Here is a 25,307-nt window from a genome sequence, read left to right as displayed (position 1 = left end):
AATTTTTTTTTTTAAACCATAACTTCCAGGACGAAAATCTTTAATTGCAAGGATAGGAAAGCTATTTCTGTAGTTTATCAGTGAGGATGTTTTATCAATGAGAAGACGTAGTTTATAAGTAAGTTTTAAAATTATTCTTGTTGTTGCTTGTATTACAGCAATTTAATATAATCTGAGGTCTGTAATTGCAATGATTTGATGTTAATATGGGACATTTTAATTCCAAACCATGAGTGTCCAAAATATTTTGCTAAGATGCCATTGTATGTGGCTGGAGCAGGCAAAAGTAGCCATAGGTTTGGTTTTAGTAATTTAAACAATAATTAACCTATTTGAGGTGGAACCGAGAGCTAAACTAAAATTTCTGGATGGTGCTAACAATTGCCTTTATGCATTTCCCATTTCATACTGACTTTCCAGAAAGGAGGGTGGTTTCAGGTACTGTTCTCCTCATCTTTTAATCTCAAGTGTAGTATCTCCTCCTAAACCATGCATTCAGCTCCAGACATATTTCCATGTGGTACATGAATGACCATTATAAGGTCATCACAGTATGATTTTTTTTTCCCCTGCAGGAGGCACTTAGCAACAATACCCTTAATCAGCATTGTCTGTGACATTAGCTCATCCAGCAGAAAACAAGTTCTTTTTGCTTGTTTTAATTAAAAAAAAAATCATACATATTTCCCATAAAGTAATGCATGCATGTACAAAACTTTGGTTATGGTTAAGTGTTTAGTAGTGGGGAAGGAATGTTCACAGAAGACAGTCTTAATTTTCATAGTATATTCTTTAATTCTTATTGATTTCCAGATCTAAGGCTGTCATAAAAGCCAGTGTGGCTACATACTGTATAGCAGGGGATAAAGAATTGTAGAAAATCAGCTTTAAAACCTGTTTTAAGACAATTTATTAGAACAAAGGCAATGAGATGGCAGGGTAGCAAAAAGGAAGGTGGGGTGGGGTGGCCCTTGCGAAGTATCAAAGATAAAGTAAGTAATAGCTACAGTGCTGAAATTTCATTACATTCTAATAAGGACTGTATGCATGATAACCAAGTGGTAATTCCTAAGTTTAGTAGTTTTGCAACATTTTTAGGAAAAACATAATAGTAACATGTTTTAAATAAGGCATTGTAAGAGTGATATGATTACTGTAATCCTTTAAAAAAGCCTTGGTTCATTTCAAAAGATCAACAATAAATTTTAAAAAATCAAGAGGAAAGAAAAATAAGTTGTATGCCCCACCCCAAATACATAAGAACCACTTGTTGGCATTTGTTTTGTATTTTAAAGGCCTTGGAATAAGATGGGCCAGATTTTCAAAGGCAATTAATAGCTTGTACAAGGACTTGATTCATTTGATTTTAGCACCAAGGAAAATAAGAGTCAGTATCCCATGGAAGACACAGTGGGTTTTTCCTCTACCTCTCAAACTGCACAACTTTTACCAGGCCAGGATATATAAGCATGCATCCTTGTTGCCCTGCTAGGAGTCTAAAATGATTTTAAGTTTTAAAATGGCTGCTCAGATGACACCAGCAGGGTTCTTTCCCTTTAAGACAGGATGGCAATGAACACTATTAAGTATCAATTTCTTTGATCAAAAACAAAAATTTCCTTTAAGGAATAGTTACTTTCCTGGTCCTTCTTAACCTATCTTGTAAATTCTCTATTGCAATATGTGTTTGCCAGTTATGTTGGTGTTCCTCAAGAGAACATAACATCCTCCAGGTATGCCTGATCTATTTCTATTTCCATAATGGTAAAGTATGCCTACTTTACATAGTACCATGGGTTTCCTCTTTTCTTTATTTTTTCTTTTTGCTATAACTTGTTTATCAAGGCAGAGTGTATGTTTAGATCAAGAAAAAACTGACAAGTATATCTTAAAACATACATTTCTTAACCTGAGTAATATCTGAAAAACTAAGATTTTATTACATTTTCCACTGAAGTCAGTGTTGGTGCTTACCTAAGAACTTACAATGTCAATTTTGACACAAATCATGTCCCTCAGTACACATGTACTTTTCAAAAGAAAGTAAGTCGTATTAAAGTAATATTTTCTTATATGCTGACATTTTTACAGCAAATTGAAAATTCTGAGTGAACTGAAGGTATTTCTAATGACAAAATAAATATAGTATATGTAGGTAGCTTACATGTTTCTTAGTGTAAAGGCAGCAGTGAATTTGCATCTTGTAACGGATCTGTAAATCTAGTTGCTTTTTTCCTGGAATTTCATATAGTATCTTACCATACTATGTTCCACAGGCTAGAAAACATTTTTTGGCATCAGTCTATGCAGAAGCCTCTGATGAGCTATTTTCCCCAAATGACATGCATTTTTCCAACTTTCCCAGAAAAATACAAAAATTTTATCAACCACTTTTACTGAACAAAAATGTTAGTACTAATTGCTTTTTTAATTTTTACTCTAACAAATTCTTTAAAAAAGTTTTGATATCTGATGTTTTTGAATTGCACACTCATAGAATATAACTGGATAAAATATACTAGATGATTTCAAAAGATCAATCTTAGTATCTGAATCATTTGGCACATCCTTAATAATATCCACAATAAAATCAGTAGAAATAAAACAATTTTCAAAGAATTCATACATGCTGGAATCTTAGTAAAAGGAGTTGCTAATGCAAAGATGAGGAGGTGTTCTGCTCATCTTACTAGTTATACGCTTTTCTCCTCATGGAGTAACTGAGGCTTTCTGGTTTGTTTGTGGAACTTTTGTTTGTAGGAAAGCATAAACATAGGGCCAAATCTTGTTGGTTTCCGTTCCAGAAAATGTTTCCAACACCCCTTTTTTCCTAAAGGAAAAACAAAACAAAAATGAAAAACACAGGTCTCAATTTTCCTAATGAGGTTTTCAAAGCTTTTCTGTAAAACATGACAGTATAGATTTAGGAGTCTCATAAGTATAGATCTAGGTGATTAAGAGAAAGAATTTGGCTAGGCCCTGGAGAGCCTACATTTTAGTTTCAGCTTTGCCCCATAGCATACAGATATGGGCATTTACAAAATAATAGCAGCTGTCATTATTGACTGTGTACTGTGTGTTAAAACCTCTGTTAAATGCTTTATAGCTAATTCATTCAGTAATTTCCAAAACTCAAATTTTCTTACTCTGTTGACAAAATTGTCTCTTTTATAAAGTGACTTAATCCAGATCCCTAAATTGGTAATAGATTTCCAAACGGGGACCATCAGACACCAGAATAGCCATTGGCTGCTTTTGTTCATTAAAGTCTTTTGCAAAAAGAGCTTTCCAGGGGCTGGGGATGTGGCTCAAGCGGTAACGTGCTCGCCTGGCATGCGTGGAGCGTTGGGTTCGATCCTCAGCACCACATAAAAATAAAGATGTCGTGTCCACTGAAAACTGAAAAAGAAATATTAATATTCTCTCTCTCTCTCTCTCTCTCTCTCTCTCTCTCTTAAAAAAAGGAGCTTTCCAATACTGGATTATCTCTCATTTTGCTGAGTTTTATTTTTTTCCTCTATGCTACCCTTGTGAACTTTAACAGAAAGGGGAAAGTGTAAGTTTTATCGTTTTTCTTATTTTCTTCATTTCTCCCCTGGAAAGATTTGTCTTTCTTGTACTGGGTCAGCAGTGAAGAGCAAGAAGCAGAATCCTGCAATTGCTTCTCAACCCATAGAGATTAGTCCAGAGAGTGTGACACTCTTGTTAATATCCCTTTACCAATCCATGCATACTCATGTATACACACTGGCTCAAAGGTTGCATAAAAGCAAATGAAAAACTCTACTCTTTATAGGATCACTGATACCTCTGTTAAACCCTCTTACTAGGTTTTCAGAGTTCTTGAAACCTCATAAGATTATGATAGTTAACACCCACTGTTTTTTTTTTTTTTTTTTTGGTAAGAAATATTTGCTACCAGAGAAATTATATTCAAACAGTATTCTTTGCATGTTAGAAGTCTTAAGCTTCTAAATTCACAGGAATTTAGTAGCTTTCAAGAGAACAACTTTCTTAATGGTATAAGCCTCATGAAGACTTACTTTAAAAATCAAGCCACAATGTCACAAGTGGGTTAATTGCTGAGAGCACAACTAAAGGTACCTATTCAATTCTAAAGCTGTTACCTTGGATGAACATTTGTCATTTTTTGTGAAATAAAATGAAACCAGTTCAAAAAAATTAGTCCTCCAAAGAGTAAGAGCATCCTGCTATTTTTAAACATAGGCTAATTATAAATGTCCCATGGCTGAAAGGAGTTTTAAAATACAATAACAACTGTGGGCATTTTAATATAACAATGTTGTAACTGAAGTCCTTATGGTACCACTTTCAATTTTTAGTGAAATCCAACTTTAGTTTTATGTGTGAGAACTCAGAAGGAGAAACTTGAATTAATGGCAAGAGGTAGCAAAAACCAGAAGTCTAGAAAGAAAAACTAGTATCTCTGGAGTGGGGGGATTGAATCCAGGGGTGCTTTACCACTGAAACACATCTCTAACCTTTTATTTTTTTCAATTTTGAGAGGAGGTCTCCTTAAGTTGCTTAGGGTCTTGCTAAGTTGTTGAGGCTTGCCTTGGCAGACTTGATCCTGCCTCAGCTTCCCAAGTCACTGGGATTGTAGGTGTACCACTACTGGCACTAGGATCTCTCAAGATAAGGACCTGCTTCATTCATTTCTGTAAGATTTCCTCATTTTGGCATAACTAATCCCAGTAGGACTAGTTCTCTATTCAGAGCCTTGCAGTAATGTTATCTGCCCAACAACAGTAATAATCTCCCTAATCAAAGTCCATGAGGTTCAGGTGAGACTGAACCTCATTTCCCATATTCAAGAATGACAAAGTCACAGTAATCTCTGCCAATCACAAGATTTTTGCTGGCAAAAAAAAAAAAAAAAAAAAAAAAAAGACTCTTTTCTGCTGGGGTAATTGAACTGGTAGGAGATAAGCTAGAGTACTGAGCTGCCACACAGAGGGAGCCGGACTGAGGCTTGATGGTATTTCTTCAACACCTGGACCCAGCCATCTACTTACCTTTAGACTTTTTAGGTATATGACCAATAAATTCTGTTTTTTTTTCAATATTTTTTAGTTGTTGATGGAACTTTATTTCTTTTATTTATATGCAGGGCTAAGAATTGAACCCAGTGCCTCGCACATGTTAGGCAAGCACTCTACCACTGAGATACAATCCCAGCCCCAAATTCTGCTTTTCTTAAGTCAGTGTGGATTAGGTTACTGTACCACATCGAATGATAAACAGTACTTTCAGCTTTCCACTTCACCCATATACAGAAGGTGAGCTGCTTGGGGCCTGACAGGAATTGAATCTATTTGTGTGGACCAAGGGCCTGACCCAGGTCAACAGAGTAAATAATAATCACTGACTCTGGGTGACTTAGTAATAGACACCAGGATTGCTTTGAGTCTTTTCACATATCCTCTTCATTCCCTTAAGCCTATGTAGTGGTATTATTTCACATTGCCTGATTTTATAATAAGGATTTTGTATTGTAAGGTTAAATACCTTGCCCAGGGCCAGAGCTGGTAATCTTCGGAGCCAGGCTCATTATATAAATCACAAAATTATAATAACAACTACTATAAAAAGTGAATTACCAGCTATTTTGTAATTTTGCCCTCCAGAAATAACTATTAAAATGGTTTGAAGACTATTGCTTCAGATTTTACTGCATACTTGCCCCTATTTAACTACAACCATAATAATAGCTAATATTTATGTAGTGCTTACTATGTGTCATGCACCATTTTAAGAATTAACTACATATTAACTCATGTTCAAGCCTGTATTCTCATTCCCATTTTATAGAGGAGAAAACAGGCAAGGGTTAAACAAGGGGTTAAGGCCAAATTAATTAAATGATGAGCTGAAACTTGAACTTGTTCTGGCTCCAGAGCCTATGCTCTCACAACACTGGACTGTTTTGACAATCATTATTTAGTAAGACAATAAGAGGGAAGCAGTCATTCTCTATAAGAAGGAAAGCTGACTAAAGAAACAGGACTCTGGAATGGGGATGTGGCTCAAGTGGTAGCGCGTTTGCCTGGCATGCGTGGGGCGCTAGGTTCGAACCTCAGCACCACATTAAAAAAATAAAGATGTTGCGTCCACTGAAAACTAAAAAATATTAAAAAATTCTCTCCCTTAAAAAAAAAGAAACAGGACTTTTTCTTAGCCTGCATCAAATATTAACTCAGTATAGTTCCCATTCTGTGTGTGAACTCCTTGAAGAGTATACCAAAATTATTAACCACACCAGGTGCAGTGATAAACATCTGTAATCCCAACTACTTGAGAGGCTGAGGCAGGAGGATCTCAAGTTCAATGATAGCCTCAGCACCTCAGTGAGACGCTCAGCAATTTAGTGAGATATTCTCTCAAAGCAAAATTTTTAAAAAGGTGGAGGATACTGGGAATATATCTCAGTAGTTAAGACCCCTGGACTCAATCCCCAATACCAAAAAAACCACCTGATTTATTAGACAAATTCACCATCGGTGGGTCAGATGTCAATTGAGAGTCTCCTGTACTAAAGCAACTTCTGTTGGCACATTCAGTGGGCAGGTTTGCCTCCACAGCACTCATTCCAGTCCTCTCTCCACTATATAGCAGAGTTTAGGGTGAGAGTGGTCACTCCTAGCTCTGGGTGTGGACTAACTGGGTATAATCCCTCCCAGCTAAGTGACTGGTAATCCAGGCCTACAACAGTTAGTGCCTGGATTTCATGACCAAAGTGGCTGTTCAATTGGCTTAATCTGAGAGACATTCAGAGCTTTTGTTCACTAGGAAGAGGTTACTCCTCAGCCTTTCATGAAAGAGGAAGCCCTGGCTGTTCTAGCTAATGTCTGCAACCATGCCGGAAGCCTGAGGACAAAGTAAAGACACAAAAGAAGGCAAAGCTAAGACAATGGCAAACCTCTGGTCAGACCTAGGAGTGACTGAAACCCACTACCTTCTGGACTTCTCTATTATACTAGCTAATACATTTTCTTTGTTGCTTAAGCCAATTTGAATTGGGTCTTCTGGAATTTTAGCATATCCAATTGTAAAGTATGGAAAATGAAAAACCCCATGCTTCAAAATGCAAGAGAAGTTCTCAAAAGCAAGAACTCACTGATAATACTCCAAAACTGGCTCCGTTTGTGCTTCATAAGCCTTCAGTCTCTTGATCACTGTGTCTGGTCTATCATCCTCACGCTGAATCAGAGGTTCTCCCGTCAGATCATCTATGCCCTAAACAGTAGTTAGAAGACTGGTATTAAATATCATAATCTTTAAAGGAAATTTTTATAAGCACTTCAGTGAATCTCTGTTCAAGCACCAATTACAAAAATATGTTAACTTCTAAACAAACAATCCTGCCCAAAGACAGACCATTGCAACACAGAGCCAAGAGAAACTAGGATTATTTCTGTAGTACTATAGTTTGGATCTGGAATGATCCCCAAATGTCCATGTGTTAAAGGATTAGTCCTAGCTCATGACACTTTTGGGAAGTAGTGATACCTTTAAGAGATGGGGCTTAGTGGAAGGTCTTAGTCATTGGGGGTTTGCCTTGGAAAGGGACTGTAGGACCCTGGTCTCTTCCTATCTCTTTCACTTCCCCATCTTTGTTCTACCATGTGTTCCCCACTATGATTTGTTGCCTCACCACAGGCCCAAAAGCAATGGGCCAATGGCCTGAAACCTTCAAATTGTGAGCCAAAATCTTTCTTCCTTGTAAAGCTGATTATCTCAGGTATCTGTTACAATAGGGGAAGGCTAGCACAGAAAGTAGAAAGTGACACAGTATCAGTCACCTTAATAAAAAGATTTTCTAACCAACCTCTAAACAATTTCATACACACACACTGATTCAGCTATACACTGAGAACCTCAACTGTCAGTGCTGCAAATCCTTCCTGCCTCTTCTCCTAACTCATTTCCTGGCACAAAGTAGGAAATGAACACATACTTTTGAATGAGTAACAAACCCCTGTTGCTCCTGGAATGACTTTACTACCAACCTGAATGGACTACAAGTAACCTGAAAATATACCCTCAGGAATTTTGGTCAGGTACAAGATTTCCAAGTTCACAAACTTTATGTCCATGCAGGCAAAACGACTCAAGGACAGTCTGCCATATGTCCACTCCACTACAACTACTCACCACAGTTTTAGGAGGGTTGAATTCAATGTTGTAGACTCGGCCACTGGCTGGATGAATCCAGCGAGCAGTGAGGCGTTGTTTAATGACCTCAAAGGGCACATTCAGGTTGATTACTGTGTCTATCTGATAAACTTTATCCAGGGCTTCTGCCTGTGGAAGTGTCCTTGGAAAACCTTTAGAAAGTTAAAAAAAAAAAAAAATGGAGAGAGGAAAGGAGAAAGGAAAGAAAGAACAAAAATTAACATTGGGATGTTGGAAACCAGGCTTGGTGGCCCACACCTATAATCCCAGTGGCTCCAGAGTTTTAAGGCAGGAGGATCACAAAGTTCAAAGCCTGCCTCAGCAATTTACCTAAGCAATTTAGTGAGAGACCCTGTTTCAAACTAATAAATAAAAAAGGGGTTGGGGATGTAGCTCAGTGGTTAAGTACCCCTGGGTTCAATCCCTGGTATTAAAAAAAAAATGCTGGGCAATCTAAACAAAAGAAATACCATAGGCAGCTTGATCATAGATGTAATACAACTGTACTAATTATTTTTTTTGAGAGTGTGGGTCATGGGATCCCTAGATATTTGGTCAAACATTCTGGGTATATATGAAAGGGTGTTTTTTTAATGAGATTAACATTTAAACAGGTAGACTGAATAAAGTATATTGCCCTATAAAGTATATTGGCCTTTCCAATCAGTTTGAAGGTTTGAATAGAACAGAAGGCTGATCCTCTCAAGTACCTTCTGCCTGACTGCCATCTTATTAGGACATTCACACTTTCATGCCTTTGAACAAAAGCTGAACTCATCACCTTCACTCAGAACCTCAAAAGGCTTTTTTTGGAATGTGACAGAAAACAAAGTAGAAGAATAAGCCCTAACAGATAACCAATTTATAAAGCAGCCTAATCCCCAAACCTGAAATCCTAGGATGCTCAGAAAGTCAGATTTCAGAGCTTTTTGAATTTTGAGTTTTTAGATTAGGGATGCTCAAATAGTAGTCTATGCAAATATCCCAAAATACAAAAAACTGAAATCTGAAACACTTCTGGATCCCAGCATTTCACATACAGGATACTCAACTGGTATAGCTAAAGTAGTTTGAACAATGTGATTCAAAAAAACAGAGAAAGGCAAATTGTAACTGGTTAGTGAATCCAGAAACAGATACAAGTATAGGGAATTTAAAATAATATTTTGATCCCCAAATTTTTGACTTTGCAGTGTTTTACTAAGGACATTTTGGTTAGAACACCAGGAAAAATTTAAATTGGTAAAAAAGAATACTTTACAAAAGTGACAAAGATTAAACGTGTACATGCAATAATTTGTTAGAGCTAAAAATACATTTTCTTATTAGCACTGAAAGATGGAAAAATTTTCCTGTGACCTAGACTTTATATAGCTAAAGCAGCAATTATAATGGATAAAACTATACCCAAGAAACCTAGATTTGGGGTAAATAGCCCCTAATAAAAATTTATAATCGCAAAAAGCTCAATCTATATATGGCCCCAAAATGAATAAGTCAGTCATCAAACATTTATTATAAAATTTACAGTGAAGTAAATGATCCTGATAAAAATAATTTTAGGCAAGTGCTTTACCTCTGAGTTACATCCTTATCCCTCTAATAAAAACATTTTTAATACATTTAATGAGAACAAATAGAATATGGTGGCTAAATCTATTGAGTGCTCTCCAAGTTCCAGGATCTATATATAATGTCAAATATTTTATAAAGATAACTTCTTTCAACCATCATAAATGAGGCACTATTATTATTCCCACATTACAAATGAAGAAACTGAGGCATAGCAAGGTTACTTGCTCTTCCTCACAAAGCTAATCAAGCAGTGGGAGTAGAATTTGAACATAAGCTAACCCAACATCTACTCATAACTAAAAGTTGTGCACTAAAAAAAAGTGTCAATAAAAACACTTCTCTATTTGTGTGTTTGGTGCTAGGGATTGAACTCAGGGACACTTTTTCGCTGAGCTACATTTTCAGCCCTTTTAATTTTTTAGTTTGAGACAGGGTTTCACTAAAATTGCTTAGGCCCTCACTAATTTGCTGAGACTGGCCTTGAACTTGCGCTTTCCTGCCTTAGCCTCACAATTTGCAAGAATTATAAGCCTTGCCATTGCACCTGGTCCCCTGACCACCATTCTTGATAACTTTTTATAGCCCATGAAATGATCTTTGTCTTGCCAGCACTCATCATTTAGGACAGTTGGAATGCTGACAACACTCTGCTTACTATAGGACAGTTGGAATGCTCACAACACTCTACTTACCATCCAATAGCCAGTTACATTGGGTGAGATTTTTTAGCTCATGGAGGGCTAGCCGAGTCATGACATCATCTGGGATGAGCTTCCCTTGGTCAATGAAAGTCTTGGCTAACACACCAATCTCTAAAGCAGAGGGGAGGAAATCATTAAGTGCATTTATTTTATCCTAGTGGTTCCTAAAACTGGTTCCCTAAAATTGACCTTGGGAAGCACACCTGTATGAAAATGTGCATCATCGACTTTTCTGCTTAAAAACAGGTTACAACAAAAACAGCATGGTACTGGTACCAAAACAGGTGGGTGGACCAATGGTACAGAATAGAGGACACAGAAACCAATTCACAAAACTACAACTATCTTATATTTGATAAAGGGGCTAAAAGCATGCAATGGAGGAAGGATAGCATCTTCAACAAATGGTGCTGGGAAAACTGGAAATCCATATGCAACAAAATGAAACTGAATCCCTTTCTCTCGCCATGCACAAAAGTTAACTCAAAATGGATCAAGGAGCTTGATATTAAATCAGAGACACGGCGTCTGATAGAAGAAAAAGTTGGCTACGATCCACATACTGTGGGGTCGGGCTCCAAATTCCTCCATAGGACACCCATAGCACAAGAGTTAATAACTAGAATCAACAAATGGGACTTACTCAAAATAAAAAGTTTTCCTCAACAAAAGAAACAATAAGGTAAATGGGGAGCCTACATCCTGGGAACAAATGTTTACTCCTCACACTTCAGTCAGAGCCCTAATATCCAGAGTATACAAAGAACTCAAAAAATTAGACAATAAGATAACAAATAACCCAATTAACAAATGGGCCAAGGACCTGAACAGACACTTCTCAGCAGAGGACATACAATCAATCAACAAGTACATAAAAAAATGCTCACCATCTCTAGCAGTCAGAGAAATGCAAATCAAAACCACCCTAAGATACCATCTCACTCCAGTAAGATTGGCAGCCATTAGGAAGTCAAACAACAACAAGTGCTGGCGAGGATGTGGGGAAAAGGGTACTCTTGTACATCGCTAGTGGGACTGCAAATTGGTGTGGCCAATTTGGAAAGCTGTATGGAGATTTCTTGGAAAGCTGGGAATGGAACCACCATTTGACCCAGCTATTCCCCTTCTTGGTCTATTCCCTAAAGACCTAAAAAGAGCATACTACAAGGACACTGCTACATCAATGTTCATAGCAGCACAATTCACAATAGCAAGACTGTGGAACCAACCTAGATGCCCTTCAATAGACGAATGGATAAAAAAAAAAATGTGGCATTTATACACAATGGAGTATTACTCTGCATTAAAAAATGACAAAATCATAGAATTTGCAGGGAAATGGATGGCATTAGAGCAGATTATGCTAAGTGAAGCTAGCCAATCCCTTAAAAACAAATGCCAAATGTCTTCTTTGATATAAGAAGAGTAACTAAGAACAGAGTAGGGAGGCAGAGCATGAGAAGAAGATTAACATTAAACAGGGATGAGAGGTGGGAGGGAAAGGGAGAGAGAAGGGAAATTGCATGGAAAGGGAAGGAGACCCTCAGGGGTATACAAAATTACATATAAGAGGAAGTGAGGGGAAAGGGAAAAAAAATACAAGGGAGAGAAATGAATTACAGTAGAGGGGGTAGAGAGAGAAGAGGGGAGGGGAGGGGAGGAGGGGAGCGGGGGATAGGAGAAGATAAGAAACGCAGCAGAATACAATAGACACTAGTATGGCAATATGTAAATCAATGGATGTGTAACCGACGTGATTCTGCAATCTGTATACAGGGTAAAAATGGGAATTCATAACCCACTTGAATCAAAGTGTGAAATATGATATGTCAAGAACTATGTAATGTTTTGAACAACTAACAATAAAAATTAAAAAAAAAGAAATGAGAAAAAAAACCCTTCAAATAAATGCATGCAGATAACAAAAACAAAAAACAAACAAACGAAAAAACAGGTTACAAAATAAAGTTAAGCCTATTTCAAATCCTCCAGTGTGAAAAAATACATAAATATAAATGTATAGATGAAAGGTTAATAAAATAGGTACTTGTCACTCTGTTTTTCTGTATGCTTAACAAAACACTGTTGAAATCTTGAGAACTGTTTGCTAATCTTGTTCCCAGAATGTACTGTCCCCAACTGCCAAACTGCAGAATGTAACTTCCCTCCCTGCCCTCTCCAAGGAAAGTATATAAGCTCTGCTTAAGCTGTTCTCAGGGCTCTCTGCTCTATTCAAGTGAGCTCTGAGCCCCAGCATGCTGGACCCCTAATGAACCCTTTGTTATTGCATGAGACAGTCTCTTGCTCCGACGCTCGCCTGAAAAAATAATACAAAGTTATAGACCAATATGCTAACAGTAGTCATTTCTTTGTGATAGAATTGAGAATAGATTATTTTTTACATATTTGTAATTTTCTATTTCTCTCAGGGAAAAATATGGAATAACTGATATTTTCTTCTAAATAAGAGTTTGAAATATTCATTATTTTGAGTTGGCTTAATTTAAATTCCTGCTTTCATATGTTAGTCTAGAGATTTTTCCCAATCTTAAAACAGGTGCTACTGTCTTAATACAATTCAATTTTTGACTGTGATCATATTACACTTTTATTAATAAGATACTCTGGAAAAGAATTTATGAACAATTTATAAATACTGTGCACAACCGTATCATTTTTATCCAAAAAACTTAATTTCCTTATGCTCCCTTAATAATCTCTATATATTCAGAGTTGTAAAACTGTTGTAACTTGTGTATATATAAAATTTTGTGTTCTTTTTCACTAACACTTTGTAAATATTTTTCAGTGATCTTATATAGTCATTTCTGGTAATAGTCCTCTCCATCAATGTATATCAATGCTTTATACATAAAAATATACTTTCTCACAGTGGTACTTTTAGACATTTAAATTATGTAAATTAGTCTTGGTTTTTCCTCATCACTGTTGTTTCTTAAGATCTTCCTTAAGATCTTCTTCTTTCTTCATCCTCCTCCCCTTCTCCCTCTTCTTCTCCTTCTTTTAGTCTTCTGAATTGTTTCTGATGAATACATTCCCAATAATCTGATTAAAGGTCATAGTATATATGAATATTTTCATACCTCTTGGTATGAATTGCTATACTGAACTCAAAACAGATTCCAAATTGTTAAATTCATGAAATTTTATATTTTAACCAAGAATTAACAGTATGGAAACTGTCATTTGAAAGTGTGTTATCAGGTTTACAAAAACATTTGGACCTGGGTGTGGTAGTGCACCCCTGTAGTCCCATCTACTTAAAAAGCTGAGATGGGAGGAAGGCTGGAGCCCACCAGTTCCAGATCAGCTGGCACAATATCATGAAACCCTGTTCCCCCTCACAAATAAAATCTAATACAGATAGCATTGAGAAAGGGCCTAGGTTCCAAGATAGAGAGCTCTGAAGACTTATTAGATAACAGTCTTTGGAAAGGTTTATATACTTCATATGAGTAGACCATTCTGTCTCCAGGTTTTTCACTACTGCTCTAGGGAGGCAGAGTTCCAACCTTCTCAATGGTGTTTGGGAGGAAAAAAAAAAAAAAAGTAAAAACTTTCAATTCTTCAGAACTGAGTCCTAAACAAATGGGTTCCATCCTCATCTCTCTTGCTTCAGACCAACCCCTCTTCTAAACTCCCAACCAATGACAACAAATGACTTTAGGTGATGGAATTAATTAATAAAATGCTTAATGCTTAATTTCATCAGTATAAGAGGAACTTCAAGAAAAGATGATCTGCTCTTGTTACTTCGAGTCAACTAGAGATTCCAGCCAGTGCAATTAGTCCAGAAAGAAATAGTATCCAGAATGGAAGAAGTAAATGCAGATGACATTATCTTATACATAGAAAATCTTAAGGAATCCACTAAGAAACTATTACAACTAATCAATTAATGAGTCCAGAAAGTTGCAGAGTACAAATAGCTAACAATGAACAGTCTGAAAATAAAACTAAGATAACAACTCAGTGGGCTGGAATGTGGCTCAGTGGTAAAGCACTCGCCTAGCAAGCACAAGGCCCTGGGCTTGATCATCACAGGAAGGGGAAGACTGAATTTATAACTGCATAAAAAAATAAGAAAATTAGCAATAAATATTTTAAAAAGTGCAGAACTTGTAACCTGAGAACTATAATATTATTGAAAGACAAGAAAGACCTAACAAAATGGAAACACATCTTATATTCACGATTTTAAGAATTAATATTGTTAAGATGGTAATACTCTTCATAAGTGATACAGATTCAGTGCAATCTTATCAAAATCCTACCTACCTGATGTCTTTGACAAGCAGATTCTAAAATTCAAGGCACCCTGAATAGTAAAAACAATCTTAAAAAAAAAAAAAAAAGAAAAAAGTTGGAGGACACACACTTCTGATTTCAAAGTAACAATCAAGATGGTGTGTTACTGGCATAAGAACACACATGGTTTAATGGAACAGAACTGAGAATCCAGAGATAACCCCTCGACCTTACAATCAACTGATGTTCAATAAGGATGTCAAGACAATTCAATGAAGTAAAACAATCTTTCCAAAAAAAAAAAAAAACCTGCTGGGATAACTGAATAATAATAACTCAATATGGATTGTAGACCTACATTTGAGAACTAAAAGTATAAAAATCTTAAGGGAAAACATGTACAAAAATTCATTGTGATGATGGTTACACAACTCTGGATAGTCTAAAAAAATACTGAATCATACTTTACAAGGGTTAATTTCATGATTATGTGATGGATAGTTCCTAGTAAGGAAAAAAAATCCCACCACTACTCAAAGTCAATTATTATTAAAACTGATAATAGATATTTTGAGTTTTGTGTATACATAGGTAAATATTTATATACAGTATGAAAACCAAAAGCCTATATGTTTCAACTGGAGTTTTTTTAAAAAAAAAAAAAGATTCAACTCTCCACCTCAAAGTCTAAGCAGTTTGCTTTTTACATTTTAAATGTTGACTTACTCCCTAAATTATATATAAAGACTTCCATCCAGGGTGAGCTTTGGACATTAGGTAAATATTTATTTGATTGCCTATAATTTAATATTATACATGTACCTTAATAGACTTCTCATAAGAGTACCATTCACTTTTTGATTCAAAAATTAACAACTGAGTTAGGCATGATGGCACATGCCTGTAATCCTAGCCACTTGGAGAAAGAGGAAGGATCATAAGTTCAAAGTCAGCCTTAGCAATTAATTTAGTGAGTTCCTGAGCAACTTGGCAAGACTCTTGTCTCAAAATAAAAAATAAAAAGGGCTGGGGATGTAGCTTAGTGGTAAAGCATCTGTGAATTCAATCCCCAGTACCAGAAACAAAAACAAAACCAAAAACAATTTGGATGTACAAAGCCCTGGGTTCAAGCCCCAGCACCACAAAAAAAGAAAACAAAAATTAACAAATTTGGGAGCTTTCACATCTCCAAAACGCAAAAAGCTAGTTTATTTTTTTTTATTTTTTATTTTTTTAACCACCGGGGATTGAACCCAGGGTGCTTAACCACTGAGCCACATTCCAAGCCCTTTTTTATTTTGAGACAGAGTCTCACTGAGTTGCATAGAACCTCAATCAGTTGCTAAGGCTGACTTTGATCTCAAGATCTTCCTGCTTCAGCCTCCTGAGCGCTGGTATTACAGGTGTGTGCCAACCATGCCCAGCACAAAAAGCTAGTTTAAAAATAGATTCTTCACAATAAGTTAATTTTCTATAAAGTTATTCACAAATAAAAATAGAAAAGGATAGTTAAGAGGAAAAATAGGGAAGGTCTAAATCAACTTTTAAGGATAAATAACCATAAACCAGGCATTAATCTGAGAAATAACTGCTTTATTACATAAACTACAATTTTTGTTTCTGTATCTCCTTTTAAAATCTGGTCATCCTCACAACATTACCCAAACCAACCTCACATCATATCTGAACAAACATTCAAAATTATTGCTTGAGCAGCCATGAAGTACAAAAGAGGGACCTGAAAACAGTTTTCTTTTACACAGACCAAAAGAAAGGGCTAGAGAGAATCAATCTCCTTCCTACCTAAATTGCTTTCATCATCATTATATAGTAAACAACATGAACTCTACTTTTAAAAATGTGTCAAAATAAAACTAGAAAGATGACAGTGAATGGGTTAAATGACAGCTTTATCCCCCATCCTGGGCATTTTGGAGAAAAACCTTTCTCAAATAATAAAGACTTGAATTTCACGTGGGACAGGAAGAAGATATCTGTGGAAAGGGCACACAGAAGAGCCCCCAAAGTGCCTGGCATTCTCTCCAGGGATAGGTAAATGAGTGTTCATTTAACTCTTCTTCTAACCACACACAGACATTATACTAATTCCAGGCATAAAATATTTCAAGAAATTACACTGAAAACAAAATATTAAAGCTAAAATCTCCCTTGGCCAATGGTCCTTCTTCCAACTATCACCCAGTTTTTCTCCTCTTCAGTGAAACACTTAGAAAGTGTTTTTATACCAGATCCATACACTTCTCTTCCCACTCAACTGTTTTAGCATAGAATTGCAATTCAAAAATTGTATAAAGGTCAGTCTGCAGCTGGCCTCATCTTACCTCTTTCCCTCCCCACTTTTACCCTACCCTCAAACCACAACCCCCAGCCTGGACATACTCTGAACATACTCAGAATCCTAGCCTTTGCACAAACCCTTTGCCCCTTCTTCTGCCTGATGAGTTCTTACTCTGCCATGATATGGATGTGTTTTTTGTTTCTTCTAGAACTTATGTTGAATTTGGTCCCCAACCGAATAGCATTGAGAGATGATAAGATTTTTTAAGAGGTGTGTGGTTCATGAGGACTCCACTGTCATGAAAAGATTAATATTACTCTTGTGGGACTGGGAAAATTCTCTGGGGAATGAGTTTTTAGAGTTTGACTAGCTGCCTTGAGAATGAATTGTAACAGATGGTGTTCTGTATCTTGCATGAAACCACTTGTCCTTCCATATCTGCACATCATAATGCAGCACAAGGCCCTTGCCAGATATAGCCACTTGACCTTGGACTTCCAGTCTCCAAAACCATGAGCTGAATTAACTTCTTTTCTTTATAAACTCAAGTATTTGGCTATTGCAAAAGAAAATGGACTCTTTCAAGAGACATCTTAAAGAGCTCTTCATAGTGAGGCATCCCTCAACCTCCTAAGAAACCAAAATTTCCTCCTCCATACATCTATGCTGTCACAGGCTTGTCTATCACACTACTAAAACTACATGTCTACATGTTAAGGACTGAACTGTGTCAGCCCCAATCCATGTTGAAACCCTAACCCCTAAAGTGACTATAATGTAGAGATAGTGCCTTTAAGGAAGTAATTAAGATTAAATGAGGTCATAAGGGTGGACCCCATAAGGCTTGTGTCCTTATAAGTAAAGGAAGATACCAGGAGTGCCTGGGCACAGAGGAAAGACCATGAGACAACAAAGTGAGAAGGCAGCTGTCTGCAAGTCAGAAAGTCCTTACCAGAAACCAATTCTTCCAGTGCCTTGACTTTGGACTTTAAAGGATCCAAAACTATGAGAAAATAAATTCTACTGTTGAAGATATCTGATCTGCTGTGGGAGGCTGTTACAGCATCTGGAGCTTATGAACACACAGGTCCATCTGTCCACCTGTCCCTCATGCCCACATCCTGATTATTGGCATCTTCAGTGAAATCTATTCCTTTCTGTATGTCACTTCTTATCACATATTAGGTACTTGTTGGATCCATGGATGGATGGGTGGATAGATGATATACGGAAGGAGGGACAAGCTGCTTGGATGCCCTTGGATTCTATTCATGGAATTTCAAAGGCTTTATTTTTGTCAAAAATTACCATCTAACAAAAGCTTAGTTTCTTTGAGACAAAATTAATTAACACACTTATCTTTTAAAAACTGTTCCTTTAACTTTTTAAACAAACTGTCTACACACAGAAAATAATGGAAAAAGAAAAAACAACCCAAATGTCCACCAACTCATGAATGGATAAATCAAATGTAGTATATCCATACAATGGAGTATTTGACAATTAAAAAGGAATGAAGTGGGGCTGGGGATGTGGCTCAAGCGGTAGCTCGCTTGCCTGGCATGCGTGCGGCTGGGGTTCGATCCTCAGCACCACATACAAACAAAGATGTTGTGTCCGCCGAAAACTAAAGGAAGTAAATATTTAAAAATTCTCTCTCTCTCTCTCTCTCTTTAAAAAAAAAAAAAAAAGGAATGAAGTACTAATAGTACAATATGGATGAACCCTGAAAACACTGCACTAAGCTGGGTGCAGTGAGACATGCCTATAGACCAGCTACTAAGACTCAAGAAGGAGAACCCCTTGAACCCAGGAGTTCAGGGCCAGCCTGGGCAACAGAGTGAGAACCTGTCTTTTAAAACACAAAACAAAACAAAAATAAATAAATAAACCCTATGTTTAGTTTAGTGAAAGAAGCCAGAGTGTGTGTGTGGGGGGGAAATACCATATATTATATAATTAATTTGTATGTTTGGATAAAATGTCCAAAATAGATGAAGAAATATAGAGGTGTATTAGTGGTCTCAGAGGCTCAGGAGGGATTAGGTGAGGTGGGGAGGGAATGGGAGTGACTAACAGGAAGGAGATTTCTTTTGTGGGTAATAAAAATGTTCTAAAATTGGTTGTGGTGAGAGATACTCAACTCTATGAATATACTAAAGTCCATTGAATTGTGCACTTTAAATGGATAAATTATATGGTATATACATCATCTCAAAGCTATTAGGAAAAAAGTGAAATGGGGCATTTCTTTTTGAAAACATGTTGGTAAAGGTTCAGAACAATATGTACAGTGTGCTGCCGTTTAGGTAAAACACAAACACAGAGAAGAAAAAATAAACATTTGGTTGCATGTGCATGAAATATCTTGGAAGGATTTTTTTTCATGTAATATCCTTTTTAGACTTTTAGGAATTCTAAATTAAGTAAATGAATCTCCTATTACAAATTAAATTTTTACCGTTAAAAAGATAATTTGCTCTGCCATCACTATCATCATAATTAAGCATAATTATGCTCTGTGTGTATACATAATAATGTTTTGTTAGATATATAGAAACTTGGGAGCTGACAGGGATCTTGATGTTTATATACTGAGTTGGACTCCCACAACTTATAGATGAAAACAAATGAGATTCAACGATTAAGCCACTGAGTCCACACAATACTGTGGTATACATTCTCAAACTCTGAGCAATCTCATATCAACTTTGCAATTTCTATCACAGGTGAACCATTATATATTATAAGGTTTTCTTTAAAGTGACTCACCTTTTTAAATAAATGTCATCAAGTTCATGAAATATAGGTTTATTTTTTTCTCATGCACTTTGAAATAAATATATAAAAATGTCTATCTAAGAATATCTCATGAATCTCAATTTGAGAAATACTACATAATGAAAGGAGTATTTAATTGACACACAGAAGCCCTGGGTTTTCATCCTAGTCTTTCAGTAAATGCTTTTTATTTTCATCTTATTTTTTTTAATGAAGCACTTCATGAATTTGTATTTCAGACTGTGCAGAGGTCATATTAATCTTCTCTGTATCCTTCACATTTCAGTGTATGCACTGCTTAGATGAACAAATAAATGCAGTTTATTACTGACTGAATTCTTAACTTTTCCTGAGCTCAGTTTCCTCATCTTTAAATGAGGATTGGACTAAATGTGTATGAATCATATTCAAGTTTCCTGACTCCAGGATCCAGGTGTGATCTACAGTTACTCCATGTTTGCTATTGCCAATAAGTTGCCTAGCATTTCCAGTGTCCTTATCATATCTCCTGGGTGATTTACCTTTGGTCTTAATAAAGTATATTCATGGCTTATATTTTAAATTGCATTTACAGATGAGGAAAACTTCTAGGCCCAAGGAGGTAACAGTGAAGCTACAACTGCTGGAAAGAATACAAGCCCCCCTCACATTATAAACTTAAAGAGCAGAGATCTCCTGGGATGATTTTCAACTTTAGCTATAAAATACTGAGAAGGGTTATAAAATATAGCACTTTCACAAAGTGATTGTTGAATGCAAGAGATTCCACACTATAAATTTATTTAAAGGGAAATAGTCAAAGATGCTGACAAATATTCACGAACAAGGATAGTAGCACCAGTATTTATTATAGCAAAAAAATGGTTAACAATATGTCCAACAGTAGAAAAACTGTTTACTTATAATCTTACTGAAATTAAATATTTTAAGGCTGCTTAATGATGTGTGAATGAACATACAATAAATAAGAATAAAAAGTATCTAAAATGTAACAATTTTACAAATGCATACAAATACAACAGTGAGCAGAGGGGAAAAAGAGAAAAAAAAAAACAATAAAACACCAAAGGGTCAACTATAACTCTATCTATCTATGTGGGAAGGCAGAATCATGGATGATCTTAATTTTCCTAATAGTCTCATGACATTTTTATTCCTTTATAATAAATACAACTTAGTATCAGAAAGCATGAGCAGTATTTTATTTTTAAAGATTATACCTCTTTTGGCTCTGATTCTGTGGGAAATATCCAACCCATTCACAAATATTTATTGAGAATATAGTCTTAGTTTTGAAATACAGAACTGTGCCAGATCTGTTCTGTGAAGATAATCTGTAATAACAGATCATTGTGCACAACTTTAATAATTAATAGATTATTCACATCTGTAATAACAATTTTATGACATCAAGCTTCATTTTGTTTTTCTTGTTAAAGAACTGCCCATAATTCTTTGAAGAGCTCTAGCAAATGACCCACCCCAGGATATGCCTGTTCTGCTGCTCGGGGCAGCTAGATGAATCAGACACAGTGCAACCATCCCTCAGGATCTCTTTGGGTGCTTCCCTGTGAACTCTGGAATTTTCCTTAGCCAAGTAGAGAAGCCAACGCTTTTATGTGCAGTTACCTTGAACCATGACCCTACAGAGATTGGTCTTCTGACATTCTAGTTCTCCTGACATGAATCTTTAATTTCTTTAAAGAAGTCTTTATCTCTCTTTGTCTAAGAATTACTAAAAAGTCCAGAAGGGGCAGGCACCTGAGGCAAGCTGGACCTCCTTTCATGTTCCCTATACTCCCTTTAGGTTCTTTTCAGATTGTAGAGCTCTAGGGAATAAGACAGCAAGAATGTCAGGGAGTGTTAAGGATGGTTTCTTCATTTTTAAAGTTTATTAAAGCATGGTTTCTTCATTTTTAAAGTTTATTTAATTGATTTTTAAATTTACTTTTAAAAAATATATTGTTTTAATAAATTAATACATTCTTTCCTGAAGGTGCTCTCCAACCACACAGTTATGCCTCACTGCTCAGTAATTTTTCAGATAATCCCTTAAGAATTCCTTACTCCCTTGTACTTTGGATAACCTCACACCAAAAATCAGTCTACAATACTAGGGACTGTTTATTGTTACCTAACTATTTCAATGTGTTGCATCAAGAACATTTAGCAAGAGAGTCAAACAATTTAATCTTTTTGGTAAAGTTCAATTAACTACAAGGCATTATTTTTTAAGATCAATGTTAAAACTGAAAGTAGTAATGCGCCAGATAAGTTGGCTACTGAACCAAAGAACTCCAAGAAACAAACTATAGAAATACTGGGTTGATTCTGGTTTTCCCCCCAATTTAAATATCATTTTTTAAACTAAAAACAAACAAACAAACAAAAAAAACTCAGCTGGAAATAACCTAAACACCCATCAAAAGAGGACTTTTTAAATAAATCAGTAAATTCATCAAGTAGATGCCTACACAGAATGAAATAGAGTTCTATATTTCCAGGGAAAAGATATCCCAGATATAAAGTGAAAACACTTTGACGCAGAGTACATATATGATTGCATATAACACAAAAGATATAGGTATATGTGCTTGTACATAAAAAAACATTTCTAGAAGGAAACACATTGTTCCTCTCTAAAGAACAGGACTGAGACAGGGAATGAGAGAAAGCTTTGTGTTTTATTTTATGTACTTCTATCTGTCCTGAGTTTTCCATTGTTTAAAAAACCTTTTGCAGGCTTCAAAATGGGTTCTGATTGTGAGGTCAACACTTTTGCTAAGAAAAAGAAAAACTTTAAGAAAACTTTTTAAAAATAGTCTTTTAGAGAAAGAATTTACATACCACAAATTCAAGCAATGCAAAGTACACCATTTGTTGACTGGATTTTGCACTGAGTTTTCTGGCTTTATTTGGCATGCAAAACAAAACTATCTTTTATGTGATCAAGCATAAGGATACCTTTTGTGTTTAAGAAGTCTCTGGGGGTATCAAAATCTAAGCCACTGCTCAAAAATTACTCAGCAGTGACTACAACGAGGGTAAATAATCTTGGCCTTGAGCTTACAAGAGAAAGGTCAGAACTACAAGATCCCATAGAGCTTAACTAAATGGGGGTGGGGTAAGAAAAACAGCAAGACCTGGCAGGGCTACGCCAATTTTCCATGTTCAAGGGACCCTTGAAGAAGAAGCTACCGCTCAGCTAGAAGGACCCTCAGAAGCAGCTGCGACCAGACAGGAGGTGCCTCTCAAACAAAGCAAGGTGGTTTCTTTTTATTTTTGAACTCTGAGCGTGTCCGAATTCACGAATGCCCTCCCCCACCCCACGCAACCTACCCAGAACAGCCGGCGGAAACTGGAGTTTTCGGGGTTGTCAGCTGCCAGGGATCTCATATCCCCGCGGCGGGAGGAAAACGCCGCGCCCGCTTCCCAGGACCGCATCCGGGCTCGAATCCCCCGCCTCGGCCCCTCCGCCCGCAAAACCCGACCCGGGCGACAGCGCTCCGCCGACCCCGTGGCCTGGGCTCCCACCTGTGCCTTGAAGCATATTTTGTCGGAGCAGGTCCCCGCTGGAGAGGTGCTTCAGCTCGAAGTGTTTGGTGATGCGCGAGGACACGGTGCCCTTGCCCGAGCCCGGAGCCCCCATGATCACTGCGCGCACTAGCCGCGCGGAAGCCCCCATGGCCGCTGACAGAGGACGAGGCGGGGCGGACAGCGGGACTGCGGCCTGGCCTGCGCGCTCACCGGCTTCGCGGCCCGGGACGGCCGGCTGGAAGCGCTGCAAGCAGGCGGCGGCCCCGGCACCCACGCTCTCCCGGAAGTGAGCGACAGCCACCGGGCCGCCCCGCCCGCGGCCGCCGGCTTCAGCGCCCGCCCCTCGGCGACCCCGGCGCGCCCCCTCCTCGCAGCCCGCCCAGGCCAGCCGGCGCTATCCGCGCTCCCTGGGCACTCCCTCCGCGACCTCGGGGATCCCTGAGGTCTCAGCGGCCCCTGCGCTCCTCGGCGCTGCTTCCCCATCTGCGCCCTCCCTCTGCTCCGCTCCTTTCGCTGGCATTCTTTTGCTCCCTTCTGCCTCCTGGTCGACTCCTATAAAACCCCCTGCTCCCCTCACATCCAGCCCCGAGCCTGTACCCGTCCCTCGACCACTGCGCCTGTCCTGCCAGGTCCCCTTGATAGACCGCGTTTCTCTCCATTCACCCTTGGCAACTCCTAGGCGCCCCCTTTCTACCTCTGGTTGCCCCTTGACGCCTCTTGGTTGCGGGACTCCACTTACTCGCCCTCGCCCCTTTTGCAGCCTTAGCCCCTTCCCTAGTCCATGCCAGTCCCTGACCTGCCCAGTCCCAGCCTCATAAACCGTGCCTTCTTCGGGCTCCTTTGGCAATGTCTGCTGTCCCACCAAGTGCCTTCTCGCACCCTCCACGCCACGCCAAGTTCTCCTGGCTCTCTGGAGTCTCGGCTTTCCCTCCCACTCTCCTTTACTTCCCTTCTCTACCTTCTTCCTCCTCTGCCCTGGAAAAGCATCTGTGTAAAATCACAGTGACTGACGATGAGCCTGGAGGGCCTCCCTCCCTCCTCAGTTCAGTTTTTGAGGGACTTTAAGGCACACATCTAGTGAAAGATGTCTCTTACCTTCTTGGATCAAATATTCAGAATCAAAAGCAGCTGCTACTTTATGGAGTCCAAAAGTATTGATTTCTCAGGCAACATTATTTGCCTTCAGAAACGCTTTCATTCTGCCTCATTATTTTCATTTCATTTCCTACTATGTGCCACTGTTCTTAGGGAGCTCTAAGAATGCTGTGGTTGACAAGGCTTCTTGGAGTTTTAAAGCCCTTGAAGTTTAAAGTCTAGCAGTGGAAGCAGATCATAACCAGGAAACAAATGAGCAAGATAATTTGAAATCATGTAAAATAAAATAGAATGTGTGGAAGTGTGGAGGGAGGTTGTTTTAGATCTGGCAGGTCAGTCATTTGCTGTGTACTGAGTTGGAATATGAAGGGAAAATGACACAGGGCCAGAAAGAAGGCCCTACAATGGAATATTTCATATGTTCCGATAATAGAAATATGAGACAAATATATGAGTAGCATTTTACCTGGTAAAAAGGGCATGGAAACTAATGTGGAATGGTTAAAATAATGTGTGTAAAGTTTTTAGTACAATACCAGCTACAAGGGAAAATGCTCAATAAAGACTGTCCATTGTCCACTTATTATTTTTGTGCTGGGACACTATGCTAAGGCAAAAAGAAGGCTCTGACTACATAAATTCAGTGCTATCCTTCTCAGAGGTTGCCAAATGAATCGTTCAAAACTGCTTTCAATTTTGAAAAAGAAATTGTTTCAGATAGGATGGCAAGGGCAGTTGTGTTCAGAAAGGAATTCTGAGATGAATGATCAGATAAGGAAATTTCAATAAGTGGACAGCCCTGTATTTACAAGAAAATTAGTTCATGTGTGTTTGTTACTAAGCAAATGGAAAGA

General features: G+C 37.7%; 1 protein-coding gene across 1 annotated transcript; it reads right to left on the bottom strand.

Annotated features, from left to right (window-relative positions):
- Nucleotides 1-771: 771 nt before the first annotated feature.
- Ak3 (adenylate kinase 3) lies at nt 772-23,660 on the bottom strand. The gene is made up of 5 exons (XM_076846008.2): nt 23,356-23,660; nt 10,464-10,583; nt 8,176-8,348; nt 7,139-7,257; nt 772-2,830 (listed from the first exon to the last, which is right to left on the bottom strand). Exons 1-5 carry the CDS (start codon nt 23,504-23,506, stop codon nt 2,710-2,712), a joined length of 684 nt encoding a protein of 227 aa, XP_076702123.1. The 5' UTR covers nt 23,507-23,660; the 3' UTR covers nt 772-2,709.
- Between the last annotated feature and the right edge of the window lie 1,647 nt (nt 23,661-25,307).

This window comes from Callospermophilus lateralis, chromosome 2 (assembly GCF_048772815.1).
Source record: "Callospermophilus lateralis isolate mCalLat2 chromosome 2, mCalLat2.hap1, whole genome shotgun sequence".
In the NCBI taxonomy this organism is placed as follows: domain Eukaryota; kingdom Metazoa; phylum Chordata; class Mammalia; order Rodentia; family Sciuridae; genus Callospermophilus; species Callospermophilus lateralis.
The sequence above is the reverse complement of the archived record's forward strand: the minus strand, read 5'-3'. Positions and strand labels throughout refer to the sequence as shown.

Excerpts from the sequence above, each read along its gene's own strand:
- Ak3 (XM_076846008.2), bottom strand. The coding sequence starts at position 23,506 with ATGGGGGCTTCCGCGCGGCTAGTGCGCGCAGTGATCATGGGGGCTCCG. Across the intron at positions 10,584-23,355 it reads AAATATGCTTCAAGGCACAG|AGATTGGTGTGTTAGCCAAG; the intron begins GTGGGAGCCCAG and ends CCTCTGCTTTAG. Across the intron at positions 7,258-8,175 it reads TCAACCCTCCTAAAACTGTG|GGCATAGATGATCTGACGGG; the intron begins GTGAGTAGTTGT and ends ACTACTGTTTAG.